A 23,926-nucleotide genomic window follows, 5' to 3' on the forward strand; every position below is an offset into this window, starting at 1 on the left:
ACAAATTACTTAACTATGGTTGCCTCCCCTTCTCCCCCCCAAAAAAAGCCTTAAGTGGAGGAGTTCAAGTATAATTACCCCCACTTTACAGATGAGGAAACAGGATTTAAGAGAGAAAGCAAGGCAAAGGGTCACATTCAGATATTAGGACTTCCATTCCAGGGCTTCTTAAATTTTTTCCCCATTCATGGCTCTTTTTTGCCTGTGGAATTTTAATACAAACTCAAGCATACAGGAATATAAAATAGGTATACAAATCTGATAAAAAAATTTTAATGATTAAAAACTCATAATTTAAACCCCCATATTCAGTTTTACAACCCCACATGGGGTCCCTCATTTTAAGAAGCTTTGCTCTATGCAATGTTTTCTAAATCACAACCCCCTCCTAGAGCATCAAAGTGCATCTCAAAATAAATATACAAGAAGAAATTAACAATCAAGAATATTTTGCTAGATTATTCAGATTATATCTAGTAGTCTTTTTGCTACAGATGACAACTGGATTATTGTAATCTATTTTTGTACCACCCTCTAATCCAAAGATCTATGTTTTAAGAGAGAATAAAGAATTAAGACATACACAGAGATCTAAAACATACAACCTGAGCAGTAGAAGTGAGAAAATTTTCTATAGGAGCTATGAGCCTGAGGAGGAAGAACACTTTCCTTATTCACATACCTATTTCTTCTGGGCAAAGGCGACTGCAACCTAATCCTGTCTGGTGTCCTCCATCCCATTACCTTCTGGTAGAAAGCAGAGAGCAGGAGCGTGGACAAGGAGTAGGAAAGATTAGCATGGCTAGGTTAAACACCAAACTGAGCTGCTGGCCCTGTCCCATTGAATAGATAACTTGGCCAGCAGAAACTCTCTTAGTGGAGGTTTGCAAAAATAGGTAAATGATTACCTGGGAAGGATTGGTTTAGATAGCTGGAATGCTTCTACTCTATGACAGGAAGTTGAGTCCACTCCTTTCCCCTCCCCCCAGCCTCTTTAGCCTTCCATTAACATACTGTTTAACTGGTTCTTTTTTGATTATAACCAGATTAAATTCAGGATCTGTACACCTAACCTCCAGACACCCTCCCAATAATATTCAGTGGCTCCAAGGCTTAATCTATTGGAAAAAGAATTTTTTATATTTAGACAAACTATTAACTTCAGTGACTACTACTAGCCAAAAGAAAAAGGGAGCAGTGAATATCCTTGTTTAACTTTTGTGTTACAATATATATCTGAAAGTATATCTGGCCAACTTAACACCTTTCAGACTCTTTCAGAACTGAATTGCTTGTTTCTCCTTCAGTAAGATTGAATCCTTCCTTGTAAAGACTCAAAGGAAAGTTGAATATTACATTATTCTTAAACTATGAAAAATTCCAAAAAACAATATTCCTCTGGATTTGCTCTCTTCCTTCCATGTCTTTGAAAGGAAAGAGAGAATTCGGCCTCAGAACAAAATCAGTGGTCAAAATTTCCTGGTTCAGTAAGATCTGTGTCTTACCTTGTAGCAAGCAGCTTAAAAGTCCCACCGAGGAGATCCTTAAGGGAGAGGAGCAAAACATCTTTACAACCAAATTTCCCCCATAGCTCTGGTGGCAAGAGGTCATCTTCCAGCCCACATTCCCTAACCTGCATGTCCCGAAGACTATCTAAACACTCCTAGATAGGATAAGGCTTGGTGCCTCCAGCCAGACAGGGCCAGAGGAACAAAGAGCCTAGGGGTTTTGGTCTAAATGGAAAACTCATTCACACAGCTGAGCAGCTATTTAAAGGCGGTGCCTGGGGGACAAATGACTTGCTGCAGTACTTTCCTGTTTGTGTCAGGACTTAAACCTTTCATCCATTTCCTAGGAAGAGAATGATATGTCTAGTCACTTTCTAGCAGCCTAGGATTTTTGAAAATTCAAGCAGTGTAAGGGAAAGGTGAAAAAATATAGTGATTAAAAAAAAAAATTTCTTCCCACAAAGGAGGCAAAAGGACCTATGCAAAGCACTTTAAAAAATGAAATAAAAAAAAAAAAACAAAAAAAACAAAACCTTAATTTTTATGGACTTGAAGTTTTATCCCCAGAACTTGAACCTGAATTGTGCAAGGAAAAAAACAAGGTAATTTAAGCTTATAGACTTGGCACAGTATATTCACAGCATTAAGTGGGCTGTCGGTAAACAGGTTAAATGAATGAAGTGAAGGAATAGAATGAATGAAGACATACTTAGGAATGAATGAATGAGTAAATGAATTAGGGGCCTTTTCAGCAAGAGAAATTTCTAAGGTAAGATGCAAAGCAAAATCATGGCATGATAATAACCTTTGGAAACACATGACAGAATTTATACAAAAATAACAAAGCTATAAACAACTTTATGTTTTGTTAGATCACCCTGTTCAAACAGACTAATCAGATGGTTAAAGTACAAACAAATCCTTTCTGCAGCAAGGGTTTTATAAGCAAGATTTAATATGAATTGATTTGCTGGGGCAAAAATTAGCTTGAGTCACGAAAACATTGCAACCAGTTGATCTGGGTTTTTCTGTTAGAAAGGCAAACTCCCTTTAGCATCCCAGATGGATGTCAATGAAATTTGATTTTAAAATATACATATTGATTTTGTTAAAAGCACTATGAAGACCTTCAACAGGGATGACCATAGATTCCTGGTGGTGCATGTGATCCTACCACTTGTATTTGACATAATAGCATTCAAATTGGATTTTCCATATCTTCCACTTTAACTTGAATTCAACTTAGGCCACCAGAGGCTAAATACGCACATTTTATGATTCTACTACACAAAAGGAGAAGGTGACCTACATGGACAATTGTGCCATTTGAGAAAATAGTTCAACAAGGAAAGGGATGAAAAACACCAGTAGTCAGCACACTGAATGATCCATAAAGAGATGGGAGTGGACAGGTGAGTGCTCCACCTGAAGATCTAACCCTCCCTCTTTATTGTCATCTTCATACCTTGGCCATATTTTATCCACAAACCTCTACTAAATATCTACCTAGCTCCCTGGAGGCTATTCTTTAAGCGTTCGGAAACTCAAATGATCAGGTCAAAACAGGAGGTGAAAGGAATCAATTTTAACATCTCCATCTTTATCTCAGGTTTGAACTAGTTTCTCAATCCTTTTTTTTTTTTTTCCTAATTTTTTGGATAAAAATCTTGATTAAGGGTCTGTACACTCAAAAACCTAAAAGGTGTAGTTAAAAATGAAGCCCTGAAAGATCAATAAAACAAGGAATAATTTCCTATTTAATTACTGAATTAAAAAGTTCTATAACTATAGATCCCATGAGAAAATCTTAGCATAACAGAAAAGTTGTTCATTAAAGAAGATGATTAGAGCTCTAGGAAGAATTTCATCTAATTTACCATTCTGAAAACCAATATTTATTTTTTTAAATTTTTTTTATTAATTTTTATAATTATAACATTTTCTTTGACAGTACATATTCATAGGTAATTTTTTTTTACAACATTATCCCTTGTTCTCCTTTCTGTTCCAAATTTTTCCCCTCCTTCCCTCCATCCCCTCCCCTAGATGGCAGGCATTCCCATACATATTAAATATTTTATAATATATCCTAAAAACCAATATTTATTGTTGGTCATGCATTTTCTGAACTTGTCAAGTTTTGATCTTATACTTCCCTGCCCCCACTACTTATATAGACAGTTATATGGCACATTGAGAAAAATCCTGAGCTAAAGTCAGGAAGACCCAGGTTTCAATAATAACAGATGAATATAGAGAACTTGTTAATTACTGAATGATTTTACTCATTACAGTCCCAAAGAAAGGCAAACTATAAATCAACCACAAAGGCCCAAGCTACCTGAAGCAACCTAGAATTTGAAAACTGCAGATGAGATGTAACTGAATGAATTTAAGTTCAGAAAACATTTAGTAGGTAACTACTGTGCATAGAAACCAGACTAAGCATTGGGAGAAATACAAAGTTTGGGTAAGATGTGGCTATAGGTCTCATGAAATTTATAATCTAATGAGGGGGCTAGGTGACCCAGATTGTACTCTCAACATGAACACAGGAATACAAATTCAAATCATGCCTCAAACATGGATTAGCTGTGTGACCCTAAGCAAATCATTTGATCTCTGCCTCAATTTTACCATCTGACAAATGAGAATAAGAATAATCCCCAATGTTATTGTGAGGGAAAAAAAGATATTTAAAGAGTCCTTTGAGCCTTCAAGTGCACCATTGGCCATCACTAGTCACCTTGATTTTTGTCTTGCCAAAAGACAAGAGTAGAAAGAGTGAGGCTGATGACTTTGTGCAACCCTGTACCACCAAAATACAATTCATGCACAATTCAAGATATCACTCTCGTGAAGTCATTGGTCCTTTTCAAGAACAAAGGACAAACAACAGCAGCAGCTATATATAAGTTCTAGCTATTATAATTATTACAATACTTTTTCCCCCATCCCAGTGTAAGAAATAATTTTAAGCTGACCACTTATAGAATTAAGAGAACTATTGAGGAAAAATATGAAAAAATAACTCTCTGTTCTCTTACAATGAAAAAATGTATAGAATCAATAAAAATTGTATTGGAAAGTTAAAATATTGACTTCAGTTGTTGGAAAATCAATATTATTCTAAGATCAAACACTGAGCTACTTTCTTCTGTCTTTGAAGAATCCTTTCTAAGCATTCCAAAAGCTTCTAACATAATTTATTTAGCATTTTGTTTACAAAGCACTTTGTATATCTCATCCCATTTGATTCTGAAGTAGGCACTATGATTATGCCCATTTTTCAGAAGAAGAAATTGAAAGAGATTGAAGTTAAATGATTTGTTTGAAGCAGAGTTTGAATTCAGGTGTTTTTGTCTCCAGGTTAAAAGCTCTATCCACTGTGCCACTTCCCTATTAAACTTAACTTTCTTTATAGCTAGGACCACATGTTATCCAAACTTTGTATTTTTCCAAATATCTACCTTGGTGTTCTGTGCACAACAGCTACTTAATAAGTATATTCTGAATTGAAATTAAGTGAATTATGTCCCACTTGCAGTTTTCAAATTTTAGAAAGTTATCATAGATTGCTTCAGGTAATTTCAGCCTTTGTGATTGATTTATACTTTGCCTCTCTTTGGGACTGGAATGAATAAACCATTCCATAATTCACAAGTCCTATGCGTGCCCTTTCATCAATAGCTGGTTACACTCCCTCCATTCCCTAGCAGACAGTTTCTTAAGTTTCTGTGTCCCTGAAATTTACTTTCAGTTTGCCAACATTCTGGTGGCAAATTCTCTACACTCAGCAAGGTTAGTCTTCTGATGGCAAACTCAGACTGCTGCTAAGCCCACATCTGAAGCCTTTTGGGCTTGGTACAACTCCCCGAGGTTTGTATTTTGTTGGCAAAGCCCTAAACTTCCAAGGTTACTGACACAAAAGATGACTCATGGAGAAGAACTTTGGTGAAAAAATGACACCTTCTGGCCAGATGCCATCTGCCCACGGAGGTGAGGGTGAGAAGGGTAACAAGTAGATAGAGATGTCTAAAATGGATGATCCATGAGTGCAGCAATCCATCCATCCATCACCTCCATTGTCTCCCCCCCTACACTCAGATATATACTTTAAAAACTCTACTAACAACTCTACCAATTTTTTTATATTTAGCATTCATGATTTATAAAATTCAAGAGTCCCTGATATCTGTTGGGACATATTAAAAAAAAAATGCAGTGGAAGCATTCTGACTGGATGGTGCTCCACAGGGAAGAAAGGAACAAGCAGACAGAAATAATTAGAATGGGTGATCCATGGGCGTGAGCAAAGCCTAGCCTATCCACCCATCACCTCCAGCCCCCCTCACTCTACTACCTATTTAACAAGAATCTGCCAACCAGTCCTGTGTGTCTTTATCTATTTCATGATTTATATATTCCCTCATATCTGTTGGGACATCTGAAAAAAATTTAGCTACCTGTCTTCCAGTGTATAACAGTCCAGAAGTTCTGGGATGCATGACCCCAGACTATTTTCTGAACCAAATGAGGACTGCTCGAACTTGTACACAGTAAGTATTGCTTTGCCATGCTGTGATAACCACCAATGTCATTGTCATAGCCTCCACCACCACCCCACCATTATCCTCATTATCTAACATTTATGTAGCACCTGCTGTATGCCAAGTACTATGCTCATTTGATTCTCACAACATCCCTGGAAAGTAGGTACTATTAATATCCCCATTTTGCTTAGGTGTTTGTTTATTTGTTTGTCTGTTTGTTTCCCAGTAGTATCCGTTTCTTTGTGGCCCTATTTGAAGTTTTCTTTGCAAAGTTACTGGAATGGTTTGCCAACTTCTTTTCATACACACAAGTAGGTGGTACAGTGGATGGAGCACTGGGGCTGGAGACAGGAGGACTCATCTTCCTGAATTCAAATCAGGCCTCAGACACTTTCTAGCTGTGTGACCCTGAGCAAGTCATTGTCGAATATAAAATAAGCTGGGAAAGGAAATGGTAAACTACTCCAGTATCTTTGCCAAGAAAATCCCAAATGGGGTCACAAAGAGTCAGATAAAACTGAATCAACTGAACAACACATATATACACAAACAATCATACATATTTGAATGTTTGTGTAAATACACACATACATACATTTGTATGTGCATACATATATACAAAAATTGTATTTGATATGTATGTACTTGCATGAATAGCCATATGTAGGATATGTAGAAACGATATCTATGTATACACATGCATGTAGATCCATACATGTTTACACAAGTACAAATACATAATGTGTGTAATTGTAATTTTAAAAATTCTTCCCCTAGACATAGATCTAAAAGATAATTTCTTCCTTTAATATTCCTCACTAAAATCCAATTCACTTCCCTATCATGGCATCAACTCCCTGATATCATGGTCCTCTTTGAGAACCAAGATCAAACAATTACTTCTCTGGGTAGAGTAGGAGCTGCCCTACTGGGGACACAACTGGGGCTGGCCAGTTGGGCAACACATCTCCTTTCCTATTCTCTTCTCATGTAAAAATCTATGTGTGTACACACACAACACACACACACACACACACAATTTTTTTTTTACTAGATTAAAAAAGGCCATTCTCTTAATCACCGATTTGAGCATTGCCTTAATCAAACTGAGACCTCTTTAAAAAATTTGACTTAAAAAGGCCAAAGTCTCCCACTGCAACCAGTTGTCCTGATCTATGTCCTGCCACTGGACCCAGATAGTTCTGGAAGAGAAAGTGGCTTTGCACACCCCCTCCCCCTCACTTAAATCCAATTCACTTGCATATCATGTTGTCACCCCCCAAAATCATAATCTTCAAGAGCAAAGGACAAGCAACAATACATACAAACACACATACACACATAACTATTTTTAAGTGGTATAAAGCTATTTCCAGTATTCCCTGAGATCTCAAATTGGATGCATGTAAAGAGTCTCAGGAAATGTTTGACTGATACATTCTTTCCTCAGCGAAAAATTAAAGAATTCTTCTAAAATGCCTGATTGCAGTGAAATGCACTTAATGTCACTCTGGTATCATGGTCAATGGCATTTTCCCATTGGATAGCTTGATCCCACAGACTGTGGAGAACTAGCTCCCTAACCTTTTGTAAAGAGAGCACTATCTCTGATTAGCAAATAGATAGTTGACATCATATTACTGATTCGAGAGGCATGTGGCACATTGTGCTATTTCTATTATACAGTGCAGCAAAAACATGTTTTCTTTTAATAAACCTTTAACCTTAAAGGACTGAAAACATAAAACCAGTCATGTAGGAGGGGAAGATTTACAGAGCATGACCAAAGGGAGGAAATATTATAGAACATGTCATTCCAGAGTATCCAGACTGCTGGGTAGTAAAGCATACATTTCCACAAGAGAATAGTGCTGATTTTTTTTTTTCTGGTATCCATTAAGTTTTATACAAGGGACTGCTGTTTATTAGTTTACTACTATAATCTGACTTTATTAAGAATAGCATGTTAACATAGAAAGTGACCATTAAAAAATAATTTGCTCAGAAACCATTTGGGGGGAGTAAATTAATTATAAGGGTTTAAAGTTTCTCATTTTCTAAGGATAAATGTAGAAAGACTGGACTGGTTTAGAATTTTGGGGAGACAGAGAAGCTATACGGGCTATATAGGGTCTAGGAGACAAAGAGAAGGTCTTATTGGGCTTGTTGGTTTGGGAAAAGCCTAGTGAGGATAGTCAGAAAGTTGTTTGTATAAGGAAGAATTGAGTTGAGCTTCTCCCTTAGATGTTTCTTTCATGGACAGAGAGTGAGCCAGAATGTTGGGAAATAGCATCATATGGTGGCAAAGTGCCAAATAAGAAACTGTTGCTGGGGAAAAAGTAATTGTATATATGGTAACAACCCTGAGCAATCCATTTTCCCTTTAAAATGTTTTTAATGTAAGCTTTATCTTTTTTAAAAAATTTTCCCAGGGGCAGCTAGGTGACACAGTGGATAGAGCACCAGCCCTTTAAGTCAGGAGGACCTGAGTTCAAGTCTGACCTCAGCATTTAACCCCAATTGCTTCAGCAAAAAAATAAAAAATATTTTTTTTCAATTAACAATTCCATTGGAAAAAAAACACACCCCAACACATTTGTAATAAATATGCAGTCAAACCTGTTGCTATCTTTTCTTCCCTTTTTCTCTCCTTTGCCTTTGAGCCCTCAGCCTTTTCTGTGTATATGTCTTCATTGTTTTCTGCTTCTTCTCCTCCTCCCTCACTTGCTCTCATTCTCTCTCCCCTCCTGTCACCTTCCATAAGCCTTTTTTTCTTTCTAATGTTAGTTGAGATACTACAACTTATAAGCAATATCCCTTTCTCTTGTCTTTGATAATATGCCTCAGTTTTTAAACTCATGCTGTGTCCAAATGGGGAGGGAGGGAATAAGTATGTATTAAGCACTAATTATAGCTAAGCATTTTATAAAAAAATCTCATTTGATCCTCACATTTAATTCACTGAGGTGGTACTATTTTAATCCTGACTTGATAGTTGAACCTGAGATAGACAGAGATTAAATGGCTGCCAAGGGTAACGCAGCTTAAGTATGGGAGGCTAAATTTGAATTCATTTCTTTCTGACTTCAGACATGATGTGTCTTCTAGCAGCCACAATAAAAATGGACCAGAAAATTCAAATGAAATAACTAAAAAATACCAGATGAATCAGTCAAGAAGATTGACCAGGAATTGTGAATTTCATGGCAAGAAGGGCAGAGGTATATCCCTAGACCAGGGACAGACAACCAAGAATCTATATCCTAAAAGAAAAAAAAAGAGAGAAAATGTGAAAAGCCTTGCATAGATAAGTAACCATTATCCACTGAGTACTCCATAAACTCCAAGTGATTAATCCAGCTGGAATATCCAGAGACATCTTCCCTAATTGAAAGAGGTAGATGATAGGATGGCTAGGAATCTATTCCTCAGTGGCCAAGAGGACAGAAAGAGATGCTTAAACTATGGAGAATGTGCCAGGAATCTATTTCCTAATAGATGGAAAACAAGGCAGTATCTCAAATGTGAATAGGCAGTATTTGGTGGGAAAATAGCCAGGGTTCTGTTTCATAATTCAAGAAAGTATCCCAAAAGCAGTTAGCCTCCTAGAGAGGTGTCCAACTGGGGACAGGTGGCTACATAACTGTCTCCTAGGGGATAGAAGAATAGAGGTCTGTCCCTAAATAGAAAATTTAGAAATGTCTGTCCCAAAGGTTTCAGAAGAGCTGACCTAAACTATGGGAATGAGTTCGGGTTGGGGGAAAGCAGGATATTCCCAATGTAGATTTAAAGGTGTAGATACTTTCAGTCAAGAAATCTATTATCTGCTATATATATTATTTATATTTAATTGTAATGATTAGCTAGTAGACAAATGCAGCCAGTTGTTTTTTTTTTTAATTTAAAAAAATTATTAAACAGCTAACCACTAAGCTAAACATGAGGGGATTTTTAAAAATGAACGATATGATCTGTCCTTGAAGAATTCAGTCTAGTAGAAAAGAGACAAGCACACAAATACCCAAAGTAGAGAACAGTACATGGTAAGCATCCAGAGGAGAGAATTCTTTTCTAAGTGAAAAATTTAGAAAACATACTCCAGAATTTTGCAACTATGTTATCAATTTCTTCAAAGGATTTGAGAATAACAGTCTGATGACATGGGGTTTGTTGTGAACCTTTATCTTTGTTTTTTCATAAGTGTAATCTTGCTGACACAATCACAATTTTTAAAACTGGCAAGAAATTAAATTCTTTCTGTGAAGTTGCAAATGTGTTGTAACTTCCGAGGAAATGAACTCTTCTGCAGAATTTGTAAACCATGTGCACAAAATTCCCTGGGCTGGTGGTCGTATGGACCTCCCAGACCTCTGTGACACCACAGAGAAAGGACAGGGCTAGCTAGTGGCTGCAGTCCCCAACATCTGCAGAGGCTGTTTTGTTTTGGGAAGTGGCCCACTTCTGGAAACTTTTCATCATAGGTTCAGGGATGCTTAAAACCAGGCCAAAGGACACACAGCTGTCATCCTAAGGTCAACAATCCTCATGGTTCTGTTTTGTGAGGTCAGAAAATTGTACCAGATGTGGAGATTCTGTTTCCAGTTTATGGAATAAAGAATCCCAAATACTGTCTGGAAAGAGGTCAGCGCTGACTAATCAGTTGATAAACATTTATTAAGTGCCTACCATGTGCTAGGCACTGTGTTAAATGTTGGGGATATAAAAAGAGGCAAAATACAAACTGTGCTCTCAGAGAGGTCACAGTCTCATGGAGGAGACAATAAGCAAACAAATATGTACAAACAAGCTACATATAAGATAAAGAAAGAACAATAGGGAAATCCCTAGAATTAGTAATGAAAAGCTTCCTGTAGAAGATAGGATTTTATTTGGGATTTGTGAATAAATGTTGAATGGAATCAAAATGTGGGAGCTTGCATAAATAAAATGCCAAAATAAAGAAAAGCAAAACAATAATATCATTAACCAAGAAAAAATTCAAATAGCATGTAATCAGGATTCCTAAGAAGGCTATTTTTTTTGTACCTAAATACAGTAAAATACATTAATATTCAGAATCTGGATTCCAACCTCAGCTTGTTGCTGCTCCTCACAAATCAAACTCATTTCTTTTATGTTGTCTCCCATTCCTCATCGCTCTCTTTCCTCATTGTCTTTCCTCAGAATCACTAGCTTCTCTAGTTCAAATTCCACCACTGGTCATCCAGATGATAGATAGTCGCTTCTCTTCTAGGGTTATTCAGTACATACATACATACACACACACACACACACACACACACACACACGCACACACGCCCACACACACACATTATGTACACATGTATTGATATACCTAGGGGCAGCTAAGTAACATAGTAGAGAGAGTGCCAGTCCTGGAGACAAGAAGATTCATCTTCATGAATTCAAATTCAGATTCATATACTTATTCATTCTGCCTCAGTTTCTTCATCTATTAAAAAAGGTGGAAAAGTAAATGGCAAAATACTCCACCCCCAAATAGGGTCACAAAGAGTCAGATACTGATGTGGTGCAGATTCTAGAGGAATGTAGCAATAACTCTAAAGTCACTTAGCTTTGGGAGAGATGTAGTTGGAGATTATATATTTTTCCCCTGTTATCCTATTCTAGTTTACTCTATATGAGCAAGATGCTTTCAGATAACAGCCAGTTAAGTGATAATACAGTTTCTGAGACTAATGAGTAGCAATAATGAGATGCTTAAAGCTTGTTTACCACTTGACCTACTGACGGTTCAGGACTAAAAACACACCTCCAGAAGGTTCTTCTGTGAGCTCTGACCAGAGAATTATGGGTACTGTACCTGCACACAAAGTCAGAACCAGACCATTCCTTAAGTCCACCTCTAAGCTATAAAATTAGCACATCAGTGACATGAAACATCTGGTTTCTCTTTTTCCTAGAGATTTATCTTCTTGCCTCTGATTCTTGGGTAACTTCTTTTGGAACTCAGCCTGCTTTAATTGGCATTCCAATTACTTTGCCCTTTGACTTGGAGATGGGTCTGAGGCTGAAAATTCTTGAGAAAACTCATGACACCAATCTGGAAGCCCTACCTTTTGGGGATCCCCTTTGAACCCAAAAATATGACTAAAATACTTCAACAACAATAAAAGAATATCCCTAGCATTCATGAAGCAAGGAATCATATTAAAAAGCATCCAGTATAGATTTCTGGGGAAATGGATAGGTGAAAAGAGGAGTCTCAAAAAAGCCCATATCCTCAATATCACCTTCAAAATCAAGTAGTCACAGACTACCAAAAACCTTAAAAGAAAAATTAGATCACCACTAAATGAAATTAACAAGCCAGATAGAGAGCCCTGACACAATAAAAAATGATGGCTGAAAAGAAATATGGTCAAAAATACCAGAAAATGTAAAGGTTATTAACTGTCAATACAGTAGTGGGAATGCTTTTTAGGCAATGCATTTCTTGCTAATTAGCTAAGAACTCTATTCCTGATTTCTTTTAAACTAGAGACAAACAGTTCAATGATATTGTACTTTGACTTTCCTGTCTATCTAAAGGAAGAAGATTCTAATATTCTACTTTTATGTGTTTTAAAGTTTAAGGATCTTATGTAAGATGATTTCATCCAGAAAGGAAAAATGTCATTATAATTTACTACTCCATTTGAAAAATTAGAATAATCTAATTTTAGGCTGGAAAAATGGACCTATGATTTCATCAATACATGGAACAAGGAAATCCCTATCATGAAGAGTGGTGTGTTGTTGTTTTTTTGGTGGGGGAGGGAAGGGGAATATAAGAACAAGAGGCAATTGCAGTTAAGCGAGTGGTCCAGAGTCACACAGTGTTTAAAATCAGATTTGAATTCAGGTCCTCCTAATTACAGGATAGGTGATCTATCTACTGTGCCACTTACCAGGCCAGCACTTTCTTTTCTAATGTATAATCTTTGAGAGCTGCCTAGAAAGCCACAAAGCTGGCATGTATCTAAGGCCGCACTTTAATAGTTGACTCTCTATTCATAAGGCTCAATCTGATTGTTAACTCCTTAATAGGATATTCATCTCTTTATAGACCTCTTTACTCCCCAAGAAAGTCTTTAAAACTTTAACTTGCTGATCTGTATTGGTAGAGATAGTTTTCATACTAGAATTTCCACATATGGCTGAAATCACAGCTCTGAACCCAGTATATTCTCATTTTTTTTCTCTCACATGAGTATTTAATAAACACTAATTTATTAACCTAGTTGGAAAGTTTGGTTTTATCTATGCAAACATGATCATTTTTTATGAAATCTAAAACTTTTGGCAGCATTATCGTCAAGCACACTTGAAACTTAAATTTCTGGAACACAGTTAACAATAAATGTTTGTTGGACTAGGTACTAGAGTATATGTCTGGCACAAACTGAAAAGTGTAGGAGCTGTCTATGTCTCACCACTTGATCTTCTTCCTAAAATGCCTCTTCTATTAGCAAGCACATTTTAAATATTGATAACCACACAATAAATTTCCATGCAGCGAGCTTTTATCAGTGGATGGAAGAAAACCGGCTCCATACCTGGCACAGCTTGGCCTCTGCAAGGGGAAAAAATGTGGATGATAAAACTGATTTTCAAAAAGTTTTATGGAAATAAAGAATGAAACATCTCAAAGATATGATAAAGTAACAGTTTAAAGCACAGGAGGAGGGAAATGAGGGATACAGGGAAAAGGGGAAGGAACAAACCTCACCAGTAATACTTGTGTAATTAGGACAAAGGCATCATTAGCTAATCTCCATAATTATAGTAAGCATTTTTTTTTCCTTTCTTTCTTAAACACTGCAAAGGAATTGTCAACATCTTAGCCAGTCTACTTTAGGGTAACAAAACCTGGAAATGAGACTGTAGCTTCCTTGACACCAAGAAAGGGCCCAGGGAGACTGCTGGGCATACCAGGAATTAATTTCACTGTCACAAGGGAAATGTGGTCTGAAGCTAGTCTAGCAACCAATTCTTGTTTATGGAAGCTGTAAACGCTTAGCTTTGAGCTAAGCACTTAAGGCCAATGATTACTGAGTGAATAATATGTTAAATGAGTAAGCACATTTAGTCACATTACAATTTGTTGCTGTTTACCCTATAATTGTACTAATGCTACATTTCAGTACCTATGTTCAAAGGTATTGAATTTTGACAGTATATAACAGCCTTTATTAACTCTTCCATAAGGTAAAATACAACAAATCTAACAAGGAAGACTTTCTTATTTGTAGCTCTTGTGTGTGTCTGCATGTAGAATGACAGTGTCTTCAAGACAATAAGTAAATTTGTTAATTATCATGTATTTACAATTTCCAGTTGCTCAGATATTGTTCTTTAAATCTTAATAATTCATTAGGGATCATTAATAGTATCTAATCACTGGTGTCTTCAAACAATAAGCAAATTTGTTAATGATTGTGAATTTATGTTTTCAGTTATTCTGTTTTACTTAATAAATTATGCCTTTGATCCTAATCATGCGATAGGAATCACTAATGGCTACTAATCACTAGTGGTTACTAATGAACGAAATCATGTTTATATTTCACATGTACTAGCATTTCATACTAGGCAGTCGAGTTAACACTTTGACATAGAAAAGCTGGTGACAGGGAACAGATTAAACAAAGAGCCTCCCTCCGGTTTTGAAGCCTATAAACAGAGGAATGATGTATTCATTTGCTAATTATTCTTTTCTGCTATAGACTCAAAGGATTTCACAACTGGATAATAATAACAACTGCTGTTTGTTTAGTTATATCTAACTCTTTATGACCCCATTTGGGATTTTCTTGGCAAATAATTTGCCAAGTCCTTTTCCAGATCATTTTATAGATGAAGAAACTGAGGCAAACTGAATGAGATGACTTGCTCAGGATTACACAGACAATACGTGGCTGAAACCAGATTTGAACTCAGGAAGATGAGGCTTTCTGACTCCAGGCCTATTACTGTATTCACTGTGCAGCTATCATTTCCATATATTTTGGGGAAAAAGTTATTTGCATAACTTCAAAATTATGGAAAAGTTCTTTACATATTATCAAATGAGATTTTCATAACCACCTGGACAGTAGGCGCCATGATCTTCCCTATTTTATAGATAAAGAACCTGAGGTAGAGATCCAGTGACTTGACCAAAGTTACTCAACTAAGAACCTAAGGCAAGATTTGAATTCAGCTCTTCCTAATTCCAAGTTCATGGTTTTCCAACCACGCCTATGAAAGTGGTCAGGACAGGGTAATTTAGGACTTAAAAGATATGATCGATGATGGACATTGTACTGATGTTTATCAACTCCTCAGACCTTCAGAATGATAAATTACTTGAGATGCTTCTTTGAGCTCCAGTCATCTATTTTAATTTTCTTAATGATTTTTCTGTTGTATCAAGATTTTTATTTTCCTGCTGAACCACCTAGCTACCTATGAGTTCAGCAGATATTGTTATATTTAGGTCCACCTCCTGATATACCCATCACAGGAAAGAACAAGAACACAAGAAAAGCAATTAACAAAAGGATTAATTTGTAAGCACACCAACTTGTCAAAAGAAAAATCTGTTATGGTAATGTCCTCCGAAGTTCTATAAATGGCATTTACAAATGACAGAGAAACAAAACATTAAAAAGTGTTATATTGAAACAGAAGGACGGACCTGTCCAATGGAGAGTTCAGGATTCTTGTAAGCACAAGAGGAAAAAGGAAAAGGAATCAATTTAGCTCTCAGCTGCAAATTGTTAACTGATTCTAAGTCTTGGAAAAAGAAAAGGATGCTATGTCTATTTATAGCACCTTGGACAGTAAGATTATTAAGTTTCCCAAGATAAGGAGGGTCAGACTCGTTCAAGTATATAAATAGAAGTCCTAAAAAACAAACTCAGTTACTATAGGACCTGTTTTGGGCAATTTCATGAGTATGTGAAGAGTAATGATGGCTTTCTACACATTTAATTCTGGCAACTGCCCTGTAAACTACTAATAATACTATAGGCTGTAGTAAAAGTATATTATTCTCATTTTACAGATATAAAAACTGAAGCTAAGGGATATTTTTTTAACTTAACTTTGATAATATGACTAATAAGTATTGAAGATGGGATTCTAACACAGGAATTTTCTAATTTCAAGTGCCTAGCAGAGTGCTCAGTGTTTAAAATAGTGCCTGTCACATAGTAGGTACTTAATAAATGCTAGTTAACTTACTAGTGTTGTTTTACTCATTTATATTCTTATATTTTTTGTTATTAGTTAGTATCTATAGATAATATTAAACTATTATTTTATTTTTTATTTTATTTTTAAATAGTCTTAATTTATCAGATATATGCATGAGTAATTTTACAACATTGACAATTGCCAAATCTTTTGTTCTAATTTTTCCCCTCCTTCCCCCCCCACCTCCAGATGGCAGGTTGACCAATACATTAAACTATTATTTTTCAATTTATTTAAAGTCAGCTAGATTTGAAATTGAAATCTGGATTCTGTCTTATGCCTAAATGTATACAAGGAAAAAAAAGCATAAATTCTGTTCATGGAAAAATAGACATGACACTGACATGAGCTTTTCTTCCCAAAAAAACACTTTGTATTGAGCACGTATCATGATATATAATCCAAAAATGGCTTTATTTTTGTTCAAATAAACTGATATCAATCTACAAGCTAATATTAAATGCATATACCAATATGTACATGAATAATCAAAACTTTGATCAGTGATGTGCTATTGTTTATACAAGAGTTTCTCCCCTTTTGTTATAATGGAACTACATAATTACTATGTATCTATATTATTAATATATTAATTCTACTTTATATTTTAGGTAGAGCAGAGAATAGAAATCTTCCTTTTCACAAGCCTATGGTAATGCCAGGGAAGTATATAATTATCCCTCCTACTCACTTGTATGAAAAAGTACTGACTAATAGAAATAATAACCATTCAATCAATTATACATTTATTAACCACCTACTATGTGCTGTTATGTCCCAGACACTGTATAAATAATGAAACAATATTTACTTGTACCCAGGTGTCAATCTATCACAAATTTGATTTAAAATAAATACCAAATTAGTAAATATGATCAAAAGTAGAAATATTAGCAAATTTAAAGTATCAATATAAATTTTATAAAGGTAATACTTAAAATCTTTGAAATGTACAGAGTGCCTATTGGATAAATTATAAAAGGATATGAGCAGGCAGTTTTCAGAAGAAGAAATCAAAACCAAAAATAGTCACATAAAAAACATATTAGAGAAATTCAAATAAAAACAATTACCCTTTGACCCAGCCATACTACTACTGGGCTTATACCCCAAGGAACTACTAAAGAAGGGAAAGGGACCTGTATGTGCCAAAATGTTTCTGGCAGCCTTTTTCATAGTAGCTAGAAGCTGGAAGATGAATGGATGTCCATCAATTGGAGAATGGTTGGGTAAACTATGGTATATGAATGTTATGGAATATTATTGTTCTATAAGAAATGACCAACAGGAGAAATACAGAGAGGCTTGGAGAGACTTACATCAACTGATGCTAAGTGAAACGAGCAGAACCAGAAGATCATTGTACACTTCAACAATGATACTGTACGAGGATGTATGCTGATGGAAGTGGATTTCTTCAACATAGAAAAGAGCTAATCCAATTCCAATTGATTAATGATGAACAGAACCAGCTACATCCAGAAAAGGAACACTGGGAAATGAGTGTAAACTGTTATTTTTACCTTCTGAATCCAATTCTTCCTGTGCAACAAGAAATTCGGTTCTACACACATATATTGTATCTAGAATATACTGTAATATATTTAACATATATAAGACTGCTTGCCATCTGGGGGAGGGGGTTGGGGGAGGAAGGGAAAAAATCTGAATAGAAGTGCAAGGGATAATGTAAAAAAATTACCCATGCATATGTACTGTCAAAAAAATGTTATAATTATAAAATAAAATAAAAATTAAAAAAAAAAAAAAAAACAACTCTGAGATACTACCCTCACCTATCAGATTGGCTAACATGATGAAAGAGGAAAATGGTGAATGTTGGAGGGGACATGGGATAAAATAAGGACCCTAAAGCACAATTGGTGAAATTATGACCTGGTCTAACCATTCTGGGCAGCAATTTGCAACTATGACCAAAGGACTAAATTGTACATAACCTTTCATTGAGAAATACACTAGATCTGTATCCTAAAGAGATCAAAGAGAAAGAGAAAGGATGCATATTTATAAAAAATATTTATAGCAACCCTTTTTTGCAGTGTCAAATAATAAAAATTTGAGAAGAGGCCCATAATTTGGGGAATAGTAAAAAAAAAAAAAAGTATATGATTATGAAGATTAATAGTGTGCTTTAAAAATGAAAAGGAGAATATTTTCAGAAAAACCTATGTGACCTGATGCAAAGTAGAATCAAAGCAGAAATCAGGAAAATATTGTACATAGTAACAGCAATATTGTAACAATGATCATGTGTGAAAGATTTTGCTATACTAACCAATACAAGGATCCCAGACAACTGCAAAAGACTCATGATGAAAAATACTAGCTACTTCTAGAGAGAGAACTGATGAACTGAATGCAGATTGAAACTTTTTTTTTTTTAACTTTCTTTGTTTTTCTTGCTTTTTTTGGCAACATGGCTGATGTGGAAATATATTTTATTGACTTCATGTGTATAATGGATATTATATTTCTTGCCTTCTAAATGGGTGGGGAAAGGGGTGATAGGAGAGAATTAAAAACTAAATTTTTTTTTTTTAATTTATGGTGTCACAATTTTTAAAAGCTAGTATTAGAAATATCTGATTATTTTGTGGGTTTTTTCACTCCTTGGCATGGGGAAGGGAGGTATTCTGGATCTGTGATTTCATTCCATAAGAATTTACTAAGGCAGATCAGTAATTCATCCAGAACTTAAGAGTTAAATTGCTTGGGACAGTGAGAGGTTAAGTTGTAGGCCACCCAGGTAGTATTATGTCAGAGACAGGAATTAAATCCAGATCTTGACTCCAAGATCATCCTTGTTGTCTCTTATACTGTAAATAATTATTTCTTCCTAATTTTCTATAACTATATACACACTTCTACATTTTTCATGGTCATAATTATATCCTGCCTTCAAGTTTTATCCTTGAGATGTTCTAGTCTTACCCTTAGATGAATTGCAAAGCCCAGAGGGACATGACTGCTATTGTAATGCAGCTTTCACTGAGTTTGTAGGAAAGTTTTCAAATTTGGGCTATTCTGGAACACATATGTATTTTCAATAACACATATTTCAAAATATTTTCAAATAATGGAAATGTCCATCCACTTCTTACAATTTAGGACACCTCACTCCTTAATCCTTTCCATAACAACACTAAATTGCAGACGGGTAGATTATACACCACCATCAATCAATTGTAGTTCAAATTCAATAATAACATTAGAGCACGGTACAAAGGCAAGCAGCTTTAAAGCATATTATTCAACTACCATTCATTTTTCTGATGTCTGTTCTCCTCCCCCTAATTCTATGCTGACAGAAATGCTTAAAATGTGGGGACCAAAGAGCACGAGTCTAGTATGTTAATGACCAATACTTACCATTTTTTTGGCCAGAAATTATATATTTTTCCATTCTGACACAAGAAACATTTCCCTGCTAGATCAGGATCCATGAAGCAAGCATCATGCTACTGTCAGAGTACACTTTAATAAACATTTGTTAAATGCCTTCTCTGCGATAGGCCCCTGTGCTGGGTATACGAAGACAAAACCAAGGAAAGTCCAGCACTGTTTTCAAGTTTATACAAAATTTCATTTTTTTAAATATACCTAAAACATGGGCTTCTCTGTAGTAAACTTTGTGAGATAATTCTTATACTTATTTTTTTCTTCATTTCTAAGACATCTCACAAAAGAATAAATGTCATAATTCTGTACATGATAGAAGATTTTGTGTCCTGAAATATACAGGGACAATTATTGATCTTAAATCAATCCCTATGGTTCTTGAGGAGAAAGGAAACACATTTAAGTATTCTATCTTTTTTTGAAATGATAGAATCTTTTCCCCAGACTATCACAAATCCCTTTATATGAATTACATATAATTTAAAAGGTAAAAAAAGGCTTTAAAGGAAAAATATTATCATTGACTTGAAGAGAGTAATTTGAACAACATGCAGCTTAGTATATACTCCATATGAATGGATGGATGGTTCATAGATATATGGATGATGGACAGATAGATAGGTAGATGGATGGATGGATGGATGGTTAAAGACATAGAAATGAAATTTTATTTTACACAACTTCAAAATTCATATTTTTAGTTTGGTATAAAAAAGTAATCATCTTTCTTCTTTGTCAGTCTTTCATGTTTTAACTCAAATCTAGCTGAATATACATACCTATTATCCAATAATATAATAGCTGGGAATTATAAAAAACTTTATGGTTTGCAAAATGTTTTGTGTGTTATCTCATTTTATCCCTACAATTCTAAGAGGTAGATGCTATTAATGTCCCCATATTAACAAATAAGAAAACTGAGGCACAAAGAAATTAAGTAACTTGCCTAGAGTCATATAACTAATAACTGTTTAAGGTTGAATTTGAATTTGTCATTCTATTTATTGTCCCAGAAAACTACCTCCTCTTGCAAGGAAACCTTAAGTGAGATTGACTTTTTTCAAATGCTTTTTAGCATGTTGTAAAAACAACCAACAGTTTCATTGGAAAAATAGGAAACTTCAGGAGATTGTATCTGGTTTGATGGAGCAAATGCTTCTTAAAGAAGCTATGCCCTCCACTTCAACATTACAGAGCTGTATGGTGTATACATTTAAATTGACTTCCTGTTTTCTATGGACTTTTTTCTTAAACATGCTTCTCAGTTTCCTGGTGGATTTTTTTTAGGTTCACTAAAACTTGACCTTTACATTTCATCTGTGGGTTATGTTTCTTTTCTTATCAAGACATGTTTAGAAGCGGGGTGGGGGAGGGGGCAGAGGGGAGATAGGGAGAGTATTTTCTTTGAAAACGGAAAAAAAAAAGAAAGCACAATTTTGATGTTTAATTGTTCAACTCCATGAATAACGATTTTGCACCCACTTCCCAGTAGTATTGTATGGGATAACATATAAACAATACTTTGCTTAAAATGCTGTATCAATGTCAGCTATTACTATTTATATTATGTATTAAGTGCTTATTATGTGTAAAGACACAGTTCTAGGCAGTAGAAGCCCAAAGATAGGAAGGACATAATCCCTGCTCTCAAGAAGCTGTACATTCTACAAAACGTAGAGAGAAGTAGATACAGGGTAGAGAATGTGGGAATCAAGTCAAAGATAAGACAAAGCACTTGAAAGAAACTGAGGAAGGAGAGAATACTCCTACATAGCTAGCAATTGGGGAGGTAGCAACTGATCTGCATCACAAAGGGGGAGATATAATGTGAACATCATTCTTGGAGAGGACCATGATATCAGGGAGATGATGCCATAAGACGCAAGGGAATTGCTTCACTTTTTCCTCTGAAGCCATCTGGGTCCCAAGGCAAGTTATATATCAGGATGATTAAAGATGGTCTCAGATTCAATCTCAATTTGACTGAAGCAACAGAAATTAAGGGTATGTAAGAAATGAGGCAAAGGTTGCCTCTTAAAACTATTAAGATGAGGAGCAAGTGTATGCCAGACATGGGGGAAGACTTATTCAACATGTGAAGGTTAAGAGAAGAAATGCGGAGGTCAGAGGACATTTAATACCCCTGTTTGGCTAAATGGTTGAGTATAGAGAGAGAAGTACAGAGAAATAAGAGAAAGACAAGATGGGGTCAACTTATGGAAGGTCTTGAGGTCATTCATTTATACTTCATACTCTAAGGGCAATGTGAAACTACTGAAGGTTTCTGAACAAGGCAATGACATGGGAATATGATTTTGGTAGTTGTGTGAAGAAAAGATTGTGGAAGAGAGACACGGGAAACAAGAAGATCAATTAGAAGGCTATTCTAACAGTCTAATCCAGAGGTTCTAAGATCCTGAATTCAGAGAATAGCTGTATGACAGGAGAAAAGTAGATAGACTTCATAGAAGCAATGGAAGGAGAACTGACAAGATTTGGCAACCAATTAGATACAGAAGGGAAAGGAAGAAATAATTAATCAATAAATACTAAGCATCTACTATGTAGCAGGAGTCAAAGATAATGTCTTTCTCAGTGACTTGAAGATAGGACCTTTAAAAGAAATAAGCGAATTTAGAAGAGTGGATTTAGGGAGATACTATGATTTCAGTTGTAAATATATTGAAAGGTGGCACAGTGGATAGAGCACAAAACCTGGGATCAGGAAGACCTCAGTTAAATTCTAGCCTCAGACACACTAGCTGTGTGACTCTAGTTAAAGTCACTTACCCTTGTTTGCCTCAGTTTCCTCATCTGTAACACGGACTGCAGAGAAAAATGACAAATCACTCCAATATGTCTGCCAAGAAAATCCCAAATGGGGTCACAGAGAGTTGGACATGACTAAAACAACTCAAAGATTAAAAAAATATATTGAATTCAAAATACCAGGAGGATACTCAGCAGTAGGATTCCTATAATCAGTGAAGAGTAGAATTTGAGGTTGAAGATGGCAGCTATGTCTTCTCTGTCCTCAGTGGAAAAGGCTTCCCTTTTCTTCAGCAGCAGTGGCTTCCACTTAACCATTTGGGTTACATAGACGAAATAAGGGGGGGGGGAATGCAAGACAGATGACTATGATGGTTGAGATGATTATAGATTGAAATCTCTGTGAAGGGTTGTGGCTAGAAATGGGGCAGAGATTTCTTGGAGCTGGAAGCAGCATGCTTCCTCTCTCTTTAGTAGTAAAGAACATAAATACAAATTAAATAGTAAATAAAATTATTCCTTAAAGCTTAAATATTTCAAGGTTCTCCAGATTTACCTAAGTTGATCCTAACACCAGAGATACTAGCCCATTTTAAAGTCTTTCCCATCTTGGTAAAGCTTGCTAGTTTGCCTTCCACATGATCCTTACAGAGAACAGGATCACTTCCCCACATTAGGCATCACAACTGAACTTTTAGGGAAGATGTTGTTAAGCTATCAAAAGAAACACAGAAAAATCATCTCTTTCCTGAAGACGTATTATATCACTCATTGTATTTTAGAATATAGGTCAATTATAGGGCAGAGTTAAACTTGAATATGGCACATACTCTTCTTGCTTCCCTCATTTGGGAGATAAAGTTGTTGAAAGTTACATCATTTGACCAGAAATCCATTTTATCGAATCTCTCTCTCTCTCTCTTTTTTTCCCCTTAAACTTCTCTATATAAGCTAACATAATCACCCACTATTAGTTCCATTTGTACCCATTTTGTCAATAAAAAGGTGTAGCTTTGAGGTGTAGCTTTGATGGCACCCAGTGAGGCATTTTAACGAATCTCTTTTTTCAAAAAGAATCCTCACCAATACCCAATTTGGACTGATGCTCATTTTGCCTTTCCTAAGAGCAGTTCCTATCAGCTCTTAGGTTAGGAAGGAGAAGATACTGCAGCTAGTCTTGATGAGTGAGGGAGCTAATTTGCTATTATTCCTACAAACTTCAAGATAGAAATATGTGATTGTGTTCACGTTTTTAAGAACTGCCATTGCTAGCTGGCTTTTTTTTTTTTAACTTTCCTTTCCATGATATGATTTATTTCCTGCCATGTTACAAGTTGGGGGTTGGTTCCAATATAAATATTTTTAAAAAGAAAAAAAAAAAAGAATAGTCTTCAAGGCTCTGTGAATTACTGA

General features: G+C 35.6%; 1 protein-coding gene across 4 annotated transcripts in view; it reads right to left on the bottom strand.

Annotated features, from left to right (window-relative positions):
- Positions 1–23,926, bottom strand: part of ARHGAP28 (Rho GTPase activating protein 28) — a 188,870-nt gene that overhangs the window by 111,989 nt on the left and 52,955 nt on the right. Inside the window, exon 1 of one of the 4 annotated variants that reach the window (XM_074275311.1) lies at positions 1,506–1,724. The exons of 2 other annotated variants lie outside the window; for them this stretch is intronic. In XM_074275311.1, coding sequence (XP_074131412.1) covers positions 1,506–1,639 — 134 coding nt within the window. In that variant the 5' untranslated portion in view covers positions 1,640–1,724. Of the gene's footprint in view, positions 1–682; positions 890–1,505; positions 1,725–23,926 lie in introns of those variants that run through there. One more of the 4 variants, XM_074275317.1, reaches the window with a different exon arrangement.

The sequence above is a fragment of the Sminthopsis crassicaudata genome, chromosome 1, assembly GCF_048593235.1.
Source record: "Sminthopsis crassicaudata isolate SCR6 chromosome 1, ASM4859323v1, whole genome shotgun sequence".
Taxonomy (NCBI): Eukaryota; Metazoa; Chordata; class Mammalia; order Dasyuromorphia; family Dasyuridae; genus Sminthopsis; species Sminthopsis crassicaudata.